Genomic DNA, 22,060 nt, shown 5'->3' with positions numbered 1-22,060 from the left:
TGGTGGTTTATGCCATCTACTTACACTGGGCTCCCCAGTAAGATTTTATGTAAGAAAACAGGGTTCTACTTCTTTCAACTTTGAAAACTGATTCAGACTTCCACCATTTTGAGCCCATAATTAAATAAAAGAGGGTGGTGGTGGTGTCAATCAATCCAAAGAGACCCAGAATTGACACAGGGCTAGAATTAGCAGACAAGGGATTAAAGCAGTTACTACAATTGTATCACACGCACACGCATACAAAAGTAGAGGCATGGAAGATAAAATACAGTGCTGTCCAACAGAATTTCCTGTGATGATGAAAATGTTCACTATCTACACTGTCCAATATGATAGCCACTAGCCCAGCCGTGGGCAAACTACGGTCCGAGGGCCGGATTCAGCCCGTTTGAAATGAATAAAACTAAAAAAAAAAAAAAAAAGACCGTACCCTTTTATGTAATGATGTTTACTTTAAATTTATATTAGTTCACACAAACACTCCATCCATGCTTTTGTTCCGGCCCTCCGGTCCAGTTTAAGAACCCATTGTGGCCCTCGAGTCAAAAAGTTTGCCCACCCCTGCACTAGCCACATATGGTTAGTGAGCACTTGAAATGTGCCTAGTGCAACTGAAGAAATGAATTTTTTATTTTGAAATTTGTCTAGGAAGATATCATCACAGTGAGGTTCTAAGTATGGTTCCTTTTCTTCTTAGATTAAGATGATTAAATCTTATCAAAATTAAGCCTGCACAAACAAAAATAAACTTCACTTCACTGACTTTACTTCATTATCTCTCCAAAAATTCTATTTATCCTTTATATTAAGCAATTCTACATATATGCTTGTGGTTGCTAGTATTACTCTTCACTCTTTCCTCTTTGGCATATGGGATATCATAGTGGAGAAATATAAAAAGCCATGGTATAAATTGTCCTAATCATTCTGGAGTTTTCAATATACGCTGTATTATTGAGCACTGAGTACAAAGGTCTTAGAGTAGTAGGCATGCAAGAAATGCTTTTGACAACAAATATCTGAGAAAATAACACCTGAAAAAAACAATACCACACATTTAAGTTAAAAAAATGAAATTGAGGCATACTCTTTACTGACAACCACTGAAAAGTCAGGGGAAAAATGAGAAATGTCTTCTTAATATGAAGAGATTCTGTGAATCTGATGATAAAAATTATGACACAGAATTCCTATTATAAGAGATCCTATTTGAATGTTCCGCAACAAACCCTCTAGAATGGTTACACTAACTATAAATAAAGGAAATAGCAGCAGTATGAAACCAACAAATTTTTATTGAGGCATGGGAGAGAAATGTACTTCATGTAAAATTAAAACATGCCTAGATTCTGTGAAGGCATTTCTAAAATTGAGAAGGAAATGAGTATACATAAAAATGCAGAGATTAAAAAAAATACAGAGATTTTAAGTGTTCAGTTTGATGACTTTTTAGAGAAAAATCTTCCCATGGTCATCTCTTTGTGGATTTATAAACTTCCACGCACAAGGTCAAGAAAAACTGTCCATACAATAATTGACTGCTGTTACACAACCATTTCTCAGATGATGTACCTTAAAATATAAAATTTTTAGCTACAATTTTAATTTAAGTCAAGGGACAAAAATACTTGATATTCACCTGACCCTTTGGCAAGTATGTCCATAAGCTGGAAAAGAACTTATGGCATGTTTTGGGATATCTTGATTCAGAGAACAAAAGGGAATGAAACAGTTAATTTATCAGCTTCCCAGAACTGTCAAAATAAAAGTTATCTAATACATTTTATATATGCAAACAGGTACCTTCAATTTCAAATTCAGCTTTGGCATAGAACTTTGAATAAAAGAAAAATTATTGTATTTTATGAAACATCAATGCATAAAAACTGCACAAAAGTAACAAAATAGAAAGGATATTGGGAAGAAATCAAGGCTATCGAAGAATAAACTAGGTCATCTGGGCTGGCTTTGGTTGCCAAGCAACTGGGATTTCTCACTGTTTCCCTTTAGAATAATCCTATCTTTAAGAGTCTTTTAAATTGTTTATTTCTTCTTCAAGACATACTAATATATTTAGGAATCACACCAATGAGAAAACTTACATAAAGGAAAATTAAAAGATCTACTCAAAGACAGGAAACAAAATATAATTTCCTCTTTAAAGGATCAGTGAGCAATAAAAATACGTTAATTATCTTTAAATTAATCTATAAAATAAATTCAATTCCAATTGTGTTTTTGGGGTAGAAGTTACCAAAGTAATTCTAATATATCTGGAGAAATAAAACATATTAAGTTAAATAACAAAAGTGAAACTGGTCACTGGTAGTAAAATAAAGACCAAAACCTAACCCTTACTCCCCACTCCAAAAATATTTAATATAATAAAGATTTACATATTAAAATACAAACAACTAAAATGTAAAAGTAGGAGAATATAGGCAAAATTTTTTTTTAATTTTGCTTAGCTAGGTCTGTATGAGTATGGTATCAAAATCAGAAACTTTAATACAATCTTAAGAGATATGACTTGTACTAAAATATTTTTTTAAAATAAATTTTATTGATTTTTTACAGAGAGGAAGGGAGAGGGACAGAGAGTTAGAAAAATCAATGAGAGAGAAACATCGATCAGCTGCCTCCTGCACACCCCCTACTGGGGATGTGCCCGCAACCAAGGTACATGCCCGCAACCAAGGTACATGCCCTTGTTCGGAATCGAACCCGGGACCCTTCAGTCCGCAGGCTAAACCGGTCAGGGCTGTACTAAAATATTTTAAAAACTATATTATTAAAGCAGACAAAACTTACAAGAGACAGAGAGTAAAATGGTGGTTGCCAGGGTCTAAGGGGAGAGGAAAATGGAAGTTAGTGTTTAATGTGCAGAGTTTCAGTTTGGGAAGATGAATATGTTCTGGAGATGGATGTTGGTGATGGGTTGCAGGATGTGAATGTACTTAATATCCACTGAACTGTATACTTTAAAATGGTTAAAATTGTAAATTTTATATTATATATATTTTACCACAATTTTTTAAATGTGGGTTTTGGAAACCCACATTAACAGAAATTGCTATAAATACTTTATGAGTAATCAAATAAAAATCAGTAAACAATAAGATATAATTTCTCATCTATCAGGGTCGGGAGAGGAGGCAACGGTCACCAGGCCGGGTATAGAGGAACAGATGCTAAATGTCGACACTGCCATCATTGGAGCCCTGCCATCGCGTGGTTCCCCACCTGCCCCCCTCCTCCTTCCCTTGCCACCGCGCTGCCATTGCAGAGGGTGGGCAGCGGGCCGATAGGGGCCTGCTGGCCTGGGGGAGGGATGGGGCACGGGAGGTCAGCTGCCGCGCACAAGGAGGGAGCCAGCCCTCGGCCCCCTGGGAAAGGGGCCGCGTCCACTGCCACGCACCCCTGGCTCCTCATCTAAGCCCAGGGCCCGGCCGGGGGAAGGGACCACGGGAGGTTGGCTAGATGGGGGAGGTTGGCTGTGGGAGCACACTGATCACCAGGAGGCAACTCCTGTGTTGAGTGTCTGCCCCCTGATGGTCAGTGCGCGTCATAGTGACCCATCGTTGGGTCATAAAGGTCGCTTAGGCTTTTATAAATATATATAGATTAGTATCTCTTAGAACAAATTAAAGATTGTATACAGGAAATGTCCATTTTTAATAATATGGAAAACTAATTTAAATTCAACAGCTTACATTATAAATAACTTTCAACACAGAATCAAGAGCTGGAGGAGTTCTTTTGCCTAGAGCAAGAACATAGGGGCCAAACATTATGCACTTAACATAATAAAAAATCTTCAAATTACTATTTTAATTACTTAAAAATCAACCTGAAGAGACACAAAAGATTCAACATGAACTACACCAAAAACTGGAAAATAGCTAAGAAATGTTGATATTCTACATTGCACATTCATCTTGAAGTTATAAATCATTTACTAAACATATCTATACATATTCTTATTAACATCTTAAATTCAGTTACGTAACATCACAATAGAAACATCACTCAATTTCTCAATGCCTTTGTTATATATTCTGTAAAAGAAAGGACTGACTTCTAAAATTCCTTTAGATCTGAGATTTTAAGAGATACATAACAATTTAATTTTTTTTCTCATGTAAACAGTTACATGAGAAAAGTAAATATCTGCCATTTTTAACACCGTAACTTTAATCTTCAAACATGGCTTCACTTTCTTATGTTTAAGCTTTCGGGTAAGAAATTTACATACACAATCTTTACTAATAAATCATGCTAAGATGGATTAAAAAAAAACACGTTTTTGTTTTTCCTCTGAAACAGAAAATTAATCTTAAGCTATTATACCATAGGTGCTTACAGCTATTTTTAAAAATGCCTTTAATACTTACAGCTTGATTAGGTAGATTGTCAGTCTTAAGTTCTCTGTGATTGGAATACTGAATAAAAATAGGCTGGCTTCGAAGGTGAGGAGTAACAGGAGTGTAATAATTCACCATAGTAATAGCAGCTTCCTCAGAAGCCATTTCTAAGAAAGCCTGCAATAAACACAAGAAGGTAAAGTGAAAACTCATGGTTTTTGAAAGACAGCTAAGCACTATTTTGTCATTCTAGGTTGCTCTAAACTCATGCATTGTCAACCTAAATAAAATTATATACATAGACAATAACACATCTGAATAAAGAAAGGCACACACCAAAATGTTAGCAAAATGTTCGTTAGTTATCTCTGGGTAACTAAATTGTTTTTGTTCTACACACAGACTAGGTATCCTGTGGTTACCAATCCATCTCTGCCCCTCACACACATGCAGCTCCACCTTGTACCCACTCAAGCCACTCACCACAAGGCAAGGACCAGACCAAAAAAAGAAAAGTAAATAAATAAATCATATATATCTGTATAAATATCTGTGCATATATATAGTAATTGTATATTTTTTCTCATGAAAGAAGGGGATGGAAAGATTTTTTGCTTCAATGTGATGAAGAGAATGAAAAGACTTTTCCTTCAATATGTATTGCTGATATTAATTGGGAACATACTTGAAAAGCTGAGTTCAGTAAAGGATTTGGGATTGAGAAATTGATTCGATTATTTATTTAGTTTTTTATTTTTCTCTTATTTTTGTTTCTCCTAAATCTAGAAGTAATTAAAAAGGCAAAAGTAAATGTGTGGGCCTGGCGAGTGTGGCTCAGTGGTTGAGCATTGGCCTCTGTACCAGGAGGTCATGGTTTGATTCCTGGTCAGGGCACATGCCCAGATTGGCTCACTCCCCAGTAGGGGGCGTGCAGGAGGCAGCTGATCAATGATTCATTCTCATCATGATGTTTCTACCTTTCTCTCCCTCTTCCTCTTTGAAATCAATAAATATACATATATTTTAAAAATGTGTGCATCACCACTATGAATGGATGCTTTCAGGAGTTGAGATTTAACAGTTCTTTGCTAAAACAGTCTCAGAGATGGGGCATGACCATCTGTTCTTCTTTACCCTTTATTAAACAGTTTATGAATACAATTAAATAGAGCATTCAGGAGCAGAGGCTCAACTATTCAAATTAGGGAAACAGAAGAACTTCCCATAATAAGTCAAATCATTCAAGCAAAATTTTTTTTATCTGTAATCATTGTACTACTAATAATATTTGCAGAGTAACATAGGATGAGTTAAGATGGAAGACAAACCTTGGTATTTATATCTTATTCTATATATGGCTTCTTCTGGCTATCAGGACTCCTGTAACTTATATGACAGGAATAGGATACTTATAAAGCTTTAAGGTGGCAGGTTTTGCCACCTATCTTAATGGTTTATTAGGAAGATAAAATATAGACATACACTAATCACTCTGAACCCTCAGAACCACCTTACGAACATCTTAAATTTAAAATGCATTTTAGCCGAAACCGGTTTGGCTCAGTGGATAGAGCGTCAGCCTGCGGACTGAAAGGTCCCAGGTTCGATTCCGGTCAAGGGCATGTACCTGGGTTGCGGGCACATCCCCAGTAGGGGATGTGCAGGAGGCAGCTGGTCGATGTTTCTCTCTCATCGACGTTTCTAACTCTCTATCTCTCTCCCTTCCTCTCTGTAAAAAATCAATAAAATATATTTAAAAAAAAAAAAAATGCATTTTAAATCAACGCAAATTTCTAGTTATACAACTCAATTCATTTTTTACTACAATAAAGCATTTAGTTAGCAATTCAAATTATATATAAAACATTTATAATTTATTTATAAAGTATGTACTTAACAAAATTTATTCAACACAGGAAATGGCACATATCTATAAATTTAACTTTCTTTGTTACTTACTTGGCAAGTGTTTCCATTTGGCAAATATTCTAGGCTATTAACTTAATTGATGTTAAATATGATGCTTAACTGAATTAATCAAATGTCACAACTGAATTGATTAAATGAACTAAAAACAATCTACTAAATAGTAATGCTAGCCAACAACAGTGGATCAAATACCATTAATTAATTAACTGATCCACAATAAACAAATAAAATTCCTCCCACTTCAAGAAATAGACTTTGAGTCATTTATACCATCTAAAAGGTATAAAAATCCACAATACACTCTAAATCCACTATCCAGTTGTATCAGTAATATACTTTTTCTAGTATTTGTAAAAAAGGATAAAAATGATCAAGGTAAAAATAGCTATGGCAGTATCTCCTACCTTGTTTGTAATCATCTTTTCAACAAAAAAAAAATTGTACAACTGTAGTATTTTAATAATATTCACTATATGAGGAGAGGGTCTTTTCCTACAAACTCTTTACTACATATTAAGAATTAACTCAATGTTTAACATCAGTCACACAAAGGAAAAACTAAACAATGTATTTGGAATAGTACATGATTCTTGTCATAAGAAGTTTTTTCCTGAAAGCATATAAAACCTAAGAATTCATATTTAATGAATTGTCCAGTAAAGGTTTTATTTCTGTTTTTCTAAAGTATCCAGTCAAAAGGATCAATTTTCATAATGTGGGTGGAAAGAAAATCAAATTACTACCCACAGAAAGACTGGTGAAAATAATCCCCATTATGCCCTCAACACTCTACTTCCAAGTACCATGGGAAAGATTACGCCTAAAAGTAGTTCTAGTGACTCACATCTGAATCTCCTGCTAAAGTATATCACTGACAAGATATTTTTCAAATAGTATTTATAAACAAAAGACAAGCAATCAACATAAGTCAATTAGCACTACCGATAAATATAACCCCAGAACTAACAGTAGCAACAGAGGAAAGTATGATATTGCCTGCTGCCTCTCACAGCCATTTGACATAATGTATAGGATATACTACTGAAATATGATAATACACATGATACATGGCTGTTACACATATCACAACCATTAGACATGGCCATGTTGGCTCTTTTCAAACCATGCAAACCTAGTATTCTCAACAAAGGCAACTGTGTTAAAATAAAGATCTAGGTACATGTACTATCTCCAAGAGATGGGAGATTAAGTATGTAGACACAACAAGGACTAACACCTTATTTAACTTCTACAGATCTTAATAATCTCGTCCGAATTAAACAGGGATGTTAGTCTATAGCTTACTAAAGGTCTGGGCATAATTCAGACATCATCATCCAGCCTCTAGCAAGTCTACTGCTAATCAAGCAACTTATTTATAAATACATTTAAAATGTGCTTCTTAAACTTATTCATGAGAAGTGTAAGAAACATAGGGACATATCCCAATGTACCACACAATGTCTAGGGCCTCGCTCAATTTGTTGTCCGCTTCTTTGCAACAATGCTCAGTGTAAAAGAGAACTAGGAGAGAACTAAAAAATTCATCCCAGTGAGGTCTGAGATGGAACAAGAAAGCATGCGATTATTCAATCAATATGACATGTACTATATTTTTGAAATGATCACCACAAAAGCATATTCATCTTAAGAAAAACCTATTAACTTCTGAAATTATCGAAGAAGCTACTTATTAATTCTATAACTAAAATAGTATAAATATTTCTATATAGATTTTGGAAAACCTCTATGTCCTGTAATTTGCCAAATGAGGTATAATTTATATTTTCTCTCTTTTTCTGTTGGGGTCTTTTGGTAATCACAGGATATTTTCATAAGCCATTTTGTAATTAAAAATATAAATTTTTTTATTAAGGGAAAAAGACCAGTCAATGTTAATATTTTTATCTGTTGTTTCTTGTCATACACAAAAATTTATAATTTAAAAACTACTTTATGTAAATAGAATGAAATTTAGAAAATGCAATTTAGAAAATTTCAAAAAAATAAAAATCATCTTTAACACTAATACCCAGAGATATAACGATGGGTCAATCTTTAAATATTACATACCTGGCTTTTTCCTTTCAACATCAAAAGATTAGTTACTTTGCCAAATGGTAGACCTAATGATATGACCTCTGCTTCGGTGACATCACTTGGAATTTTGCGAAGATGGAGAACACGAGAAGGCGAACAGGGAGGTCTATCTCCTTTAAATTTCTTGTTGTCATTCCCATTAGCTAAAAAAATAAGATTTTAAAAAAATTACTGAAACTAATTTGGGTAGACATACTATATTAATCATATGTATCGTGACAATACTGATCCTCCCAAGAGTTTCAGGTTTTGAAATTCTGGGGATAATGGGATAGATGGGGTAAGAGGAGAAAAGAACCATTCATTTTTAAGTGAAGAGGTTTTTGGTTTTTTCACACAGGTATTAAAATCTTTAAAAATATAAGCATGTTTAACTTCAAGGAAATTACTGGGTAAGTTAATTACATATTTAGAAGCACCAAATACCTCTAAATAATCAACTATTTGTTGTGAATAGAGAACATTTATAATGTCCTTACAGTATTTTAAAATATATTTTTCTAATTTATTCTGTTGCTAAATAAGTACGAACAATAGCTTTTAGGGAACACTATAACAAAATTTTATATTTATTATACCATAAAGGGATTTGGATTTGAGCTATATGTTTATGAAAATTAAGTCTATTTCTTAGAGATTATTTATTTTTTAAAGTTATTTTTTGAGGCTAAATTGTGGTTTCTGAGAATAATCTTAGTCCTTATTATATAATAGTTTTTAACATAAGCATGATCACCTTGCTAAAAATGCAAATTTCCAGCTCTACCCTAGATCTACTACAGGCAGGACCCAGCAACCTGTGCTTTAACAAGTTCTCCAGATGATTCTTTTTTTTTTTTAATATATTTTATCGACTTTTTACAGAGAGGAAGGGAGAGAGACAGAGAGTTAGAACCATCGATGATAGAGAAACATCGATCAGCTGCCTCCTGCACATCTCCCACTGGGGATGTGCCCGAAACCCAGGTACATGCCCTTGACCAGAATCGAACCTGGGACCCTTCAGTCCGCAAGCCGACGCTCTATCCACTGAGCCAAACCGGCTTCGGCTCTCCAGATGATTCTGATGCAACCTTAAAGTTTGAAAACCACTGCTGTAAAATAATTACCCCAGTTCACAGACAAATTTCATTTAAATCCTACTATTTTAACACTGACAATAACTAGACTGACAAGTCTGTAACAAATACTCAAATTTATATATGTAAGATCCAGAAATGTCCCCCTCCCCCAGATATAGCACTGTATAAAACTGAATGCAAATTATCTGAAAGCCAAAGGTTTCCACTACAGTTATGTGTGTTTTTTCTTAAATACTAAATACCATACTTAGCACTATTAGGAAGAAAATATTATCTTTCAAAAGGCCTAAAATGATCATTTTCCCAAATATTAATGGAACTTTACAATCAGATGTCTGTGCTCCTAAATAAATAAATTTCATGAGTACCACATAAAAATTATGGTAATACTATTTTATACCCGTATCTGTGGCATGGAACTCTACTTGCTTACAGGTGAATAAGTTGACTTATTAACCAAACCAGCATTTTCTCCCAAATTCTCTACGTTCATGAATGCAGGCAGCATCCTACACAGAGCCAAAAGACTATCAATTCTTAGAAGTCCTTACAATTCTGTGTCTGTGTATAGCAAATGGTTAGCCAGACTGTGAAAAATAATTGGCAGTCAGATATTGATAATCTGGTAGGCAAGAGATTCCTTCTTTTCCCTCTTCTTTCTCATCAATCACCATGAAGTAAGTTTTCCCTCCAAAATGACTAATTATATTTTTCATCTCCACTCTCAATGTCACCAACCTCATCTACGATCTTGTCCCCTTCTACTTCTCTAGTCTCACTCCCCTTTTGCCTGGTCTCAGATCCTACATTATCAACCTAAAATAGTGTACCATGTCATTTTCTTGCTCTAAAGACTCTGTCCATTCATTTCTAGTTTTCACACTGTTTTCATTTACACTGCCCTATTTGAGTTGACATATAGAAATATACTCAGTTAAATCTTAATTTTAGCACATGAAGAGATGGAGGTTCAGAGATGATTTATTTTTGTAAATGGCTAGACAGGGGTCCTCAAACTACGGCCCTCGGGCCACATGCGGCCCGCCGAAAACATTTATCCGGCCCGCCGGGTGTTTTTGCCGCCGCTGTGTGCATAGGAATTTGTTCATAGTTTTTTTTTCATATTGTTTTTGTGATTAATCACTATGCTTTAATTATGTTCAATTTGTAACAATGAAAATACATCCTGCATATCAGATATTTACATTACGATTCATAACAGTAGCAAAATTACAGTTATGAAGTAGCAACGAAAATAATTTCATGGCTGGGGGTCACCACAACATGAGGAACTGTATTAAAGGGTCAAGGCATTAGGAAGGTTGAGAAGCACTGCCTTACAGGAAGTCGAACCTGCTACCTTTTGATGTATACTGAGCCACCCAACTAGGGCTAAATCTCAAAGCGTTTGTCTTATCATTCCTAGAAATAAGCAAGCAAATTTACATTATAAATTTTCAATGTATGTCCAAATTTATGTGGCTTATAATTTTGTCACTAGTTAAGAATACCAAACATCACACCCTGGATAGGAGTAAAAGCCAGGGTGCCTTTTTGCACCCTCCCTGTAGATCTGAATGGCTAGACTAAAATACCACCACCTTGTGTTTTCTTAACCAGAAAATGTTGTTAAATACTGGAAAAAACATTTTAAAAGCAAGAGGTTTATATCAGTTTACCCAGACTATTCTAAAATAAATGAAAGAACATTAAGAAGGTCGTTTCTTTTACAGAGGTATACATAATCTCTGTAAAACTATGTGTGAGAAAAAAGATTAATACTACAACTATTTGGGCTTGTGCTGCACTATCAAATAAAGACCCGTGGTAACACATTTTTATTTTAAAAAATGTGCAATTATAAATCATCACTGTAGGTTAATTGTTCTATATTATTATGAAAGTGCCATAGCTATATTATGAGCATAGGCTATGCCCAGATATCCAGTCTTGACAAGTTACTTTCTGAAATCAAAAAAGTTACTTTATGAAATAAAAAAATCAATTTTGGGTTACTTTATGACCCAAAAATGGCTGTATCTAAATATTTGATAAGTATAATAATCTGAAAGTGGAAAATATATATTAGCAACCATATAGCCATAATTCAATAAAAGTCAACAGGAAATGAGGAAATTCTATTACACTGAATACATAACTTTGAAGAATTATCCTATATAATAAAAGACTAATATACAAATTGTCCCCTCCACCGGGAGTTCGACCACCCCCCAACTGGCCCCACCCCCAATAAGCCCCCCTAACCCCGATCAGGAGTGAGCCCGGCCCACCAACCACCTGCGGCCCCTCCCCTGGGCCGGTGTGGCCCGATAGGCCCAGATCGGGGCAGGCCAGCCAGACCCCACCTGTGCATGAATTTGTGCACCGGGCCTCTAGTTCTTTGTATAAAAGGATACATCACACTTTCCAAAATTTTTATTATGAAAATAAGTATTCAAAATACTTAGCTTATATCAATCTTGTATTTTATTGAACAATATACTGAAAACTACTGAATGCCTACTAGTCATGTTCCAAAGAGACAAATGGAAGAGGCTTTTTAAAAATTATATATTCCCATCTCAAAACTGGAGGAATCTATGAGGTAAACTACCCTGTAAATATGGATTTTTTAAAAAATTCAACTTTATTAGGGTATACTTTAGATAAAATAAAATCTACCCACATTTTACAGTTTGACAACTTCTCGCATATACACCCATATGAACACAATAATCAAGATATAGGAAAATTTCACCATCCCCACAAGGTCCCTAGTGCCCCTTTTAGTCAGTCCTCCTTCCAAAATCACCAGCTCCTCAATTAAACCATAGGTCCTACACTGTCTTGATTACTATAGCTTTACAGGAATTCTTGAAATCAGGTACTTACTAAGAAGAGTTCTCCTCTTAATAATTGAGCCATCCAAACTATACACATCATGATATCTCTGCATTTATGTAGGCCTTCTTTACTTTCTCTCAGCAACGTTCTATGGTTTTCAGCGCTAAGGATGTCAGACTGCAGCTTAGGCCTGCTCTCCACTGGCAAATGGACATCCCCCGAGGGCTCCCGGGCTGCCAGAGGGATATCTGATTGCCAGCTTATGCCCAACCCCCCGGGGAGCAGCCCTAAACCAGCAGGTGGTCATCCCCCGAGGGGTCCCAGACTGCGAGAGGGCACAGGCCGGGCTGAGGGACCCGCCCCCCATGCACAAATTTTTGTGCACCGGGCCTCTAGTGTTATATAAGATATTTGATTTACTATCCTGCTGAATATGTTTGTGTCCACATTCATGAGGGATGTTAATCTATAAATTTTTCTTTCTGTAGCAGAAAATTTATTTAAACTAAAAAACAAACATAAAAAACAAAAAACACCTTTGACTGACAGTTATGCCAAATATAGGATTCTTTTACAGGTTGACAGTTTTATTATTTTAACGCTTTTAATACATTGGCTCACTGCATCATGGCCTCCAAAGTTCTTCATGAGAAATCTGCCCTTATTCTTACTGGGGATCCCTTGTATGTGACGAGTTCATTCTCTCTTGCTGTTTCAAGATTCTTTGTCTTTTGAAAGTTTGATTATAATGTGTCTCAGTGTGGGTCTCATTGAGTTAATCTTACCTGAGTTAATTAAACTTCTTGGATATTTATATTCACGTTTTTCATCAAATTTGGGAATGTGGTAACTCTGGAAATCAGATTCTTCCCCTTCTGTGAGGCTTTCCGGGTTCTGAATTATTTTTATTTATTGTCTTTCTTTTTTTAATGATTATAGGCTGTCTCTGGGCCAACAATGAGCCTGCTGTGTAAACTAAGGTCTTTTCAGGTTTCACCAGAGCCTTTTCCTGTATGACCACTTTCTAATTTTCCCTGTAGATGCAGTTGTTTTTTTTAATGTTTGGTCCCCAAAAGGAAATAAACAGGAAAAATGAAGTGGGGGAAGGAGAAGAGCACTGGCCCTTTAAATCTCATGGTAGTCATTTGGGGGGAGTGAGGCCTAGCTTGCAACAAAGCAGGAGAGGCAAGAACAATGGTTGCCTGCCTCTTTGTTTGCAAGTGTGTATCAGATGAAGCAATTATCTATCAGAGCACAGATCCCCAAAAGTTAAAGGACAAGGTCTTTTTTGACCATCCTAGCTCCCGCAAGCTGTTGTAAGCTACTCCTGAAACAGGGATACAGCTGGCTCCATGTGACTGGGGCAGGGGGTGGTACGGGTAGCAGCTACTGTGCTAAGATCTGAAAATTAACCATAATTTACCTTCCAAGTCTCCCCATGAAACTTGCAAGCCTTCAACAGACTCAAGAGTTCCAAATTAGTTAGATTCAGGCAGTGCAATTGTTGTCTAGGTAGGCAGTTATGATTCCTGATGCTTCTTATTATGCCATCTTCCCAGAATCCTCCCTCAATTATCTTTTAAATTAAAAAAAAAAAAGGAGAAAGTCATGTGTCCACATAATTACCACTGTAGACACAAGTTTCCACCTGGTATCATTTTCCTCAAGTCTGAAGGATTTCCTTTACCATTTCATAAAACAGAAATCCAGAAGGAGGCAATTAGTCTCCAGCAATGGTCCTCAACTCCAGCTGCACAAACCATATATTTATATATATATTCACCTAAGAAGCTTTAAAAACAAATAAAAAACAGTATCTAGAGTCTCTAGACCCACCCCAGCCGCAGCCCCAACAGAGATTTTAAAATTGGTGTGGGGTAAGTCAAGGCATCTGTATTTTCTTCAAAGCTTCCTAAGCTATTTTATTGAGCATCCAGGGTTGAGAACTTGTGATGCATACCTAGGCATAGTGAAACCACAGAACAAAAATAAAGAGAAAATATTAAGAATAACTACAGAGAAAACTATCTACAAAGTAATAACATAAACTGACAATAGACTTTTCAACAACAGAAGCCAAAAGAGTAAAATAGTACATTCAAAGTGCTGAGAGAAAATAACTATCAACCTATAATTCTAAATAGCTATCATTCAATAGCGATAGTGAAGTGGACATTTTTAGTCAGTGTGAGAGGTTACCATTTACAGAGCTCTGCTGAAACAGCTACTAAAGAGGATATGCGCTTCAGGAAAAGAAACAATGAACTTAGGAAATGGGATACAAGAAGAAATTCAAAATACAAAAACAAAAACTGCCGCCTGCTAAAGCTAGATCTCATACTTCTTTAAGTAATCAATCAACCAAGACCAAAAAGACGACCTGACCTCAATCTTTAAAATAAGAACAAACATATAGGCCCTACCCTCGATATACTATAACTCTGGGGAATAAGGGCAGAATTTTTTTTTTAAGCCCACCAGATCAAAAGGTTTAAGAACTTCATATTCTAGCTTTTCCTTTATCCAGTAGTTCTGAGTATGGTTCCTCAAATGGCAGCATCACCTTTACCTGGGAACTTGCAGAAATGCAAATTATCAGGACCGACCCTTGATCTAATAAATTAGAAATTCTAGGGATGAACTCAGCCATCAGGCTTTATTGAACTAGCCCTCTAGGTGATTTGGATGCCAGCTCAAGTTTGAGAAAGCTGATTTAGTCTCATGCCCGTATTACATGGTCCATACTTCTACATGAACAAATCCTATGCTGTTGCTCTGCCTAAAAAATCTTTCCATTTAGTCCTCTAGAGCAAGCATGTCAAACTCGCTGCGAGTTTGACATGCTTCCTTCAGAGCAATGTATCATGGCTGACCAATTTCCATATATTTTTAATTTCTTCATTCAATTTTCTTTTCATCTTTTGCCTTAACTAAACCTGGTCCACCTCTCTCAGTGTGTCCTCACATAAAGGCTGTTCACTTTCCCAAACCCCATGTATCTCAGGGTCTGGAAATTGAGGTCCACTTGTTCCCTAACTCCCTATAACTCCAAAAACATCTAGATAAAAATCTCACCTTTTCTGAGACTCTCCATTCTCATGGCTTCAGCTGCCAATGTGTATGATATTCACTTCCAAATGTCTCTCACAATGCTGAGACCAGAAGAACCCACTATCTACTTGACACTTCCATCTGGATGTTCCAGAGAAAGTCAAATTCAAGAATAAAAATCCGAACCTGCTATGTTGTCCAATTCTGGTCTTCCTACATTTTCTAATATAAAGAGTGGCATCACCATCTATTCAATTTTCCAAGACCAAAACCTGGAAATCATCAATGAAATCTCTTATTCAAACATTAATCACCAACAGTAATCACCAATAATATCACTTTCACCTTCTGTAAGTTCTCTAATTCTCTCCGTCATAATTGTTACTGCTACTGTATAAATAGTCTCTTAACGGCTCACTCTCCCTCCAGTGTTACACTTTCCCAACTTGTTTTACAGTCTCCAGTCTCCAAATTTCAAAAATATTTTTAAATCAAGTGGTACCTTATGGGATGTGAATTACGTTTCAATTTTTAAAAAATATATATTTTTTATTGATAATATTATAGATATCTCCCATTTTCCTTCCCTTTATTCCCCTCCTCTCATCCCCTCCCCTCCCCACAAGGTATGTTTCAATTTTTAAAAATCATGTTGGCATATTAAAATTTTAACACTTCTATTCTAAATCCATCATCATTCAATACTACAAGAGTTTGCACCTAGTTCTTTTACTCAATTGTGAAGGGTCACCAACTTATTGATAGCCTTATCACAACTGTGTAGCACACAGAACATCAAACTAAAAAGGAATTATCAAATTAAACCCAAATTAATCCTTAAATTTATGAGAACTATAACTCTTAATTTCACATATATGAACTTTACTGCAATAAATTTTAGTTTTTGTTATACATAAACTAGATGCCCGGTGCACGAAATTTGTGCACGGGTAGGGTCCCTAGGCTTGGTCAGCAATCAGGGCCGATCAGGGCCTTCCGGTTGCCAGCCGGGACCTCCCTTCCCCAGCTGCTGGCTGGGGCCTTCCTTCACTCTGCGCCGCCCCCTGGTGGTCAGCGCACATCATAGTGAGCGATCAAACTCCGGTCTCCCTGTCAAACTCCTGAGGGGATACTTTGCATATTAGCCTTTTATATATATAGGTAGTGGAACTTCAACATGTTTATAAGATGAGCAAAATAAGAGCACTGTAAAAAATTGGGGGGAAACCCATGGAGAAAAAAAACATTTCAGATTTTGAAAAGGAAAAAAAAAAGAAAACTCACCATACACACCTATAGAAGGACTAGAATTGTTCATGGTAAAAGGTCCGTTAATGATGCCAGAAGAAAGAAGCTCATCAGATCCCCGCTGAAAAGCAAGAGTAATATTCTGTTAATAAAACAAATTTCAAATAACGATCCATATTTACTACTAAAAACATAAAAGTCAGTAAATTACTTCACCTGAATATCAAGGCATTTAAGGGGAAGTACTCAAGAATCACAAAGGCTAAAGGTTGGAAGTGAACTTTATAGAAAAGAAAAATTACTGAATATCTACATGACAGTTATTAAAAAACAGAATGGCCATCACATAACTGGAGGCATAATCCTGAACCTTTTTTGATTAAACCCAATCCTCTGACATGCTACATGTGAAGTACCAGAAACCATATTTAGGATTTCCATCCTGACATTGCTTCTGTAATGTGTGTATGTGTGTGTGTGTGTGTGTGTGTGTGTGTGTGTGTGTGTATATATATATATATATATATTTCTTTATTGATTTCAGAGAGGAAGGGAGAAGGAGAGAGAGAGAGAAACATCAATGATGAGAGAGAATCATTGATTGGCTGCCTCCTGCACACCCCACACTGGGGATGGAGCCCGCAACCCAGGCATGTGCCCTTGGCCGGAATCGAACCTGGGACCCTTCAGTCCGCAGACCGATGCTCTATCCACTGAGCCAAGCCGGCTAGGGCTGTAGTATATTTTTAATTACACTTAGTACATTAAGAATATTTAGTATATTAAGTACGTTAAGTTTTTGTAATATATGTGAATGCAAATATTTTGTGCAGCACTCCCTAATAATTCTGGTTTTTTGATACCTTCTTTTTTAGGTTGAACACAAAGATGTAATTTATTTCTATATTGGCCAAGTTCTTTTATTCACCGATTATTTTTTCCATCCATTAATCTTCAAAATGATCTTTAATGTGTACTATTTCTTAAACTACTATTTAAGTAAATACTTACTCTATTTTTCAGGTAAGAGTTTTGACCAATTCCAAACCTGAATGGTCAATGCCAAAGGAAAAGTCAGATAGACTTTTCATTATAACCCTAAGATCTATTACCAAGATTTAAGTTTACATTTAAGAAGGATAATAAATACTATGCACAGCCCTAGCCAGTTTTGTTTGGTGGATAGAACACTGGTCCACGGACTGAAGGGTCCAGGGTTCAATTCTGGTCAGGGCATGTACCTCGTTTGCAGGCGGCAACCAATCTATGTGTCTCTCTCACAATGATGTTTCTCTCTATCTTTCCATCTCCCTTCCCTTCTCTCTAAAAATCAATGGAAAAATATCCTTAGGTGAGGATTAACAACAACAAAAATACTGTGCACAGTGTTAAAACTAACCTATTTAAAATGTTACTATTTGCTTAACTTGGTCAATTTTTAAGAACAAATATTTTGGTCTACTAGATGATAAAACTTAATCCCCAAACTATCCTATAAATATTAGAGAAGCAAAAGTGCCACAACATATATTTAATGTTTAGATGTAAGTACCTCTTCTGCAAGGAACAACTTCAGTCTTTGCTGAAGAAAGGCAAACTACTGACGTGTTTGCTTAATAGAAACACAATTATTTAAACAATTTCTGTACTACACATCTAGAAATTACTCTCTTTGGTTCTTTCACTAGAAGTTTATAGAGACAGCTTGGGACAAGAGAAAGAAATTAAGTAAGCTCTAAGATAAAATAAAACTGAAACTCTTAAATTTCAGAAAGATGGAAATTATAGCCTCACGTATTCCTGATAATATCTGAGAAATAGTGATGTTGGTAGCCAAAGATAGTTGTTTACTGACTTCCTACGGATATGGAAAGGTGAATTTTTGCAGTTTTAAATGTAGTAAAAATTTTAAATATGCCCAACATGTTTTTATATTAGAAAACAGATATACCTTCTATACATATGTGAATTTAGTATCAATGTTTCTATATGTAAATTGAGTTAATCTGATCTTAGAAACCACTTAGAGATCATTTTAGCTCTTTTCTAGACTTGAAGGAATATGTTAAAATGTCAACTAAACATTAATTCTAGGTGGTTTACAGATTGAAATGTAAAAAACAAAATAATAAAGACTCTAGAAAATAATGAAAATAGCTATCTTTATAATATTGGAGTAGGGAAAGATTTATTAAACAAGAAACAAAAACAATTATAAAGGAAAATATCAATAAACTAGACAACAATGAAATTCAGAATTTCATTTACAATAATATACAAATATTGAATCATTATGTTGTATACCTAATCTGAAACTAAAATATGTCAAATATATCTCAACTTTAAAAAATTTTATTTAACAAAAGACATTAGCGGATTAAAAAGGCAAGTCAAAGAGTGAGAGTAAATATCTTCACTATCTATACCCAACAAAAGATTTATATCCACAACTTACTAAGAAAAAAGGAGGAAAAACTCCCCACAAGGAATTAATAAGAAACAGTCAAGAATAACAGAACATGACAAGAGAACTGAACAAGCACCTCAGAAATAAGATGATAGACTTTATTACTATTCCAGAGTATTTGTGCCCTCTGCTTTTTCTGTGAAAAAACTATTCACCCCAACAATGGCCATGTGACTTTTAATGCCTCTTGCGAAAGGAGGACACCTCCCTGGTCTACTGACCCTGAGTATGGTTTTAAGATATGCCTTGGCCTATGGAATATGAATGGACATGACCTACACTAAATCCAAACAGAATCTTCAAAAGATAGTAGTTTTCTACTAGTTTTCCCCCTTTACCTCTGAAACAAGATTATATCCTAAACAGGGGCTGCTCTTTCAGCATGATTCCTAGAACAAAAACATGTATAGCTATGTAAGGACCACCAACATGGTAAGTAAATAAATGTATTTTTCTCAGCCACATTGAAATGACTAATACCATATCCAATAAACATATACCAAAAAAATGCCTAACCACTTTGGTCATCAGGGAAATGCAAGTTTAAACCACAACGAAATACTAGGATATTAAAAAGACTGAAATATCAAGTGTTGATAAGAATGTAAAGCGACAGAACTATTACATATTGGTAGAGGGAGTGTAAATTGAGACAACTTTGGAAAAATGACCCAATCTACTAAATTTTATTATATGGAATATCCTAGGATCCCTATGTATTTATTGTACTCCTATGGATACACACAAGAGATTGCCTGCTTATGTGCACCTAAACATCTGAGATTGTTCTCAGCAGCATTATTTCTACTAGCCAACTGGAAACAGCCTAATGGCATTAAGTATAAAATAGGTGAATAAACTTTTGTAAATGTATTCAACAATTTATAGCAATGACAATGAACTACTGTTGCTCCACACAATAACATAAATGAATCTCACAAACATAAAAAGTCACAAAAGAATGTCCAGCCAGCATGGTTCAGTGATTGAGCATCGACCCGAGAACCAGGAGGTCAGGGCACATGCTCAGGTTGTGGGCTCTATCCCCAATAGGGGGCATGCAAGAGGCAGCCAATCAATGATTCGCTCTCATCATTGATGTTTCTCTCCCCCTCTCCCTCTCCTTTTCCCTCCCTCTATGAAATGAATAAAAATGTTTTTTGTGTGTGTTTTTTTAAATATATTTTATTGATTTTTTACAGAGAGGAAGGTAGAGGGTTAGAGAGTTAGACACATCAATGAGAGAGAAACACTGATCAGCTGCCTCCTGCACACCCCCTACTGGGGATGTGCCCACAACCAAGGTACATGCCCTTGACCGGAATTGAACCCGGGACCCTTCAGTCCACAGGCTGACGCTCTATCCACTAAGCCAAACCGGTTAGGGCAATAAAAATGTTTTTTAAAAAAGGAAATGCATGCTATTATTGCATTTAAAGAGAGTTCAAAAATATAGTCAAAACTAAATTATACATCGAAACTATATATCTAAATGCAAAAAATGGAAGTTGTATACCTTTCTCACACCATATACAAAAATTAACTCAAAAAGAGTGTATACCTAAATGTAAAACTATAAAACTCTCAGAAGGAAACACAAAGGTAAATGTTCATGGATTTGGGTTACAGAAGTGGTTTTTTAACACCAAAAGCACAAGTGACAAAAGAAAAAAGATAAACAGATAAATTATACTTCATAAAAAATAAAATCTATTGTACTTCAAAGGACACAATCAAGAAAATGAAAAGATAAGCCAGAGAATTAGAGAAGATACTTGAAAATCTTGTAACTTACAAGGGACTAGTATTCAGAACATATAAATTTTTAAAACTCAATAATTAAAGACAAATAGCCCAATTTTTAAGAAGGCAATGATTTGAACAAGTATTTCTCCAAAACAAGATGTACAAATAGCCAATGAACATATTAAAATATGCTCAGCATTATTAATCATTAAAGGATATGCAGGAGAAACCAAGATGGCAGCATAGGTAAACACCTGAAATTGCTGTCTCACACAACCACTTCAAAAATACAACTAAAAGACAAAACGGACATCATCCAGAACCACAGGAAGGCTGGCTGAGTGGAAATTCTACAACTAGAAGGAAAGAGAAAAGCACACTGAGACTCAGAGGAGGTGTGGAAGTAAAGTGCAGAGGTACGGAGGCGCACTCGGAAAGGGCTGGCAACTGAGGACAAGGTTGTCTTTTTCAAACGGGAGGGAGTCTCAAGCTCCCGATGGCTCTGAACTCCAGTTCCGGGCGAGTCTCTGGGGACCCAGACTCATACGGGGAGAAACTGGACTGTCTGGCATCGGGTGGAACTCAAGGGCGGCTTTCTCTCAGAGGTGCTTGCAGCCATTACGTCGGGACACTGAGACCCAGGGCCTCTTAGGGCAGGGCTGAGGATCAGCCCTAGCTGTTTGCTCCGCCCTGTTGATTCCCTGAGACCCTGCCCCACCCAAACTGTGCACAGAGGCTTTTGCATATGAATGGCCTGGCCCTTTGCAATCTAAAATTACCTAACAAACTGCATCTGGGTCAGAGAGACCCCAAACATCCAAAAGAAGTCCCAAGGCCCCACAGCAGCTTGCATTGCTTCACAGCTGGGCCTCATCTGGGCACCTCCAAACCCCAAACAAAGAAGAAGAATCTGCAGATCTCTCTGTACCTCCTGCTGGGTAGCCTCAGGCAGAGGCTAAATTAGCACCTCCTTAGAGATCCTAGAGCCAGTGTACCCAGTGGTCAGAGTGGGTCTATCCAGATTACAACTCCTCAGATCCATAAGGGACACACTCAGGGGGCAGACTCAGGGAGCACCAAAGCCCCACTGAAGCAAGTCTTGCCCCAGAAGGGTGTCTCCAGCACAGAAGTTCTCCCACCGTAGACATAGCTGATTCTCACAGGAGGTCAATTCCTCCCAGTGATACCTACAACAATCAAGGCTTAACTACAACAAGACTGTGCAC

General features: G+C 36.2%; 1 protein-coding gene across 11 annotated transcripts in view; it reads right to left on the bottom strand.

Annotated features, from left to right (window-relative positions):
- Positions 1–22,060, bottom strand: part of PTBP3 (polypyrimidine tract binding protein 3) — a 75,394-nt gene that overhangs the window by 35,504 nt on the left and 17,830 nt on the right. For 6 of the 11 annotated variants that reach the window (XM_006088022.3, XM_006088019.3, XM_023753274.1 and 3 more), the window contains 3 exons: positions 16,658–16,742; positions 8,370–8,539; positions 4,398–4,544 (listed from right to left, as the gene is read on the bottom strand). In XM_006088022.3, coding sequence (XP_006088084.1) covers positions 4,398–4,544; positions 8,370–8,539; positions 16,658–16,691 — 351 coding nt within the window. In that variant the 5' untranslated portion in view covers positions 16,692–16,742. Of the gene's footprint in view, positions 1–4,397; positions 4,545–8,369; positions 8,540–15,559; positions 15,636–16,657; positions 16,743–22,060 lie in introns of those variants that run through there. The other 5 variants (XM_023753270.1, XM_023753275.1, XM_006088023.2 and 2 more) reach the window with 3 other exon arrangements.

This window comes from Myotis lucifugus, unplaced genomic scaffold (assembly GCF_000147115.1).
Source record: "Myotis lucifugus unplaced genomic scaffold, Myoluc2.0 scaffold_43, whole genome shotgun sequence".
NCBI lineage: Eukaryota > Metazoa > Chordata > Mammalia > Chiroptera > Vespertilionidae > Myotis > Myotis lucifugus.
The sequence above is the reverse complement of the archived record's forward strand: the minus strand, read 5'-3'. Positions and strand labels throughout refer to the sequence as shown.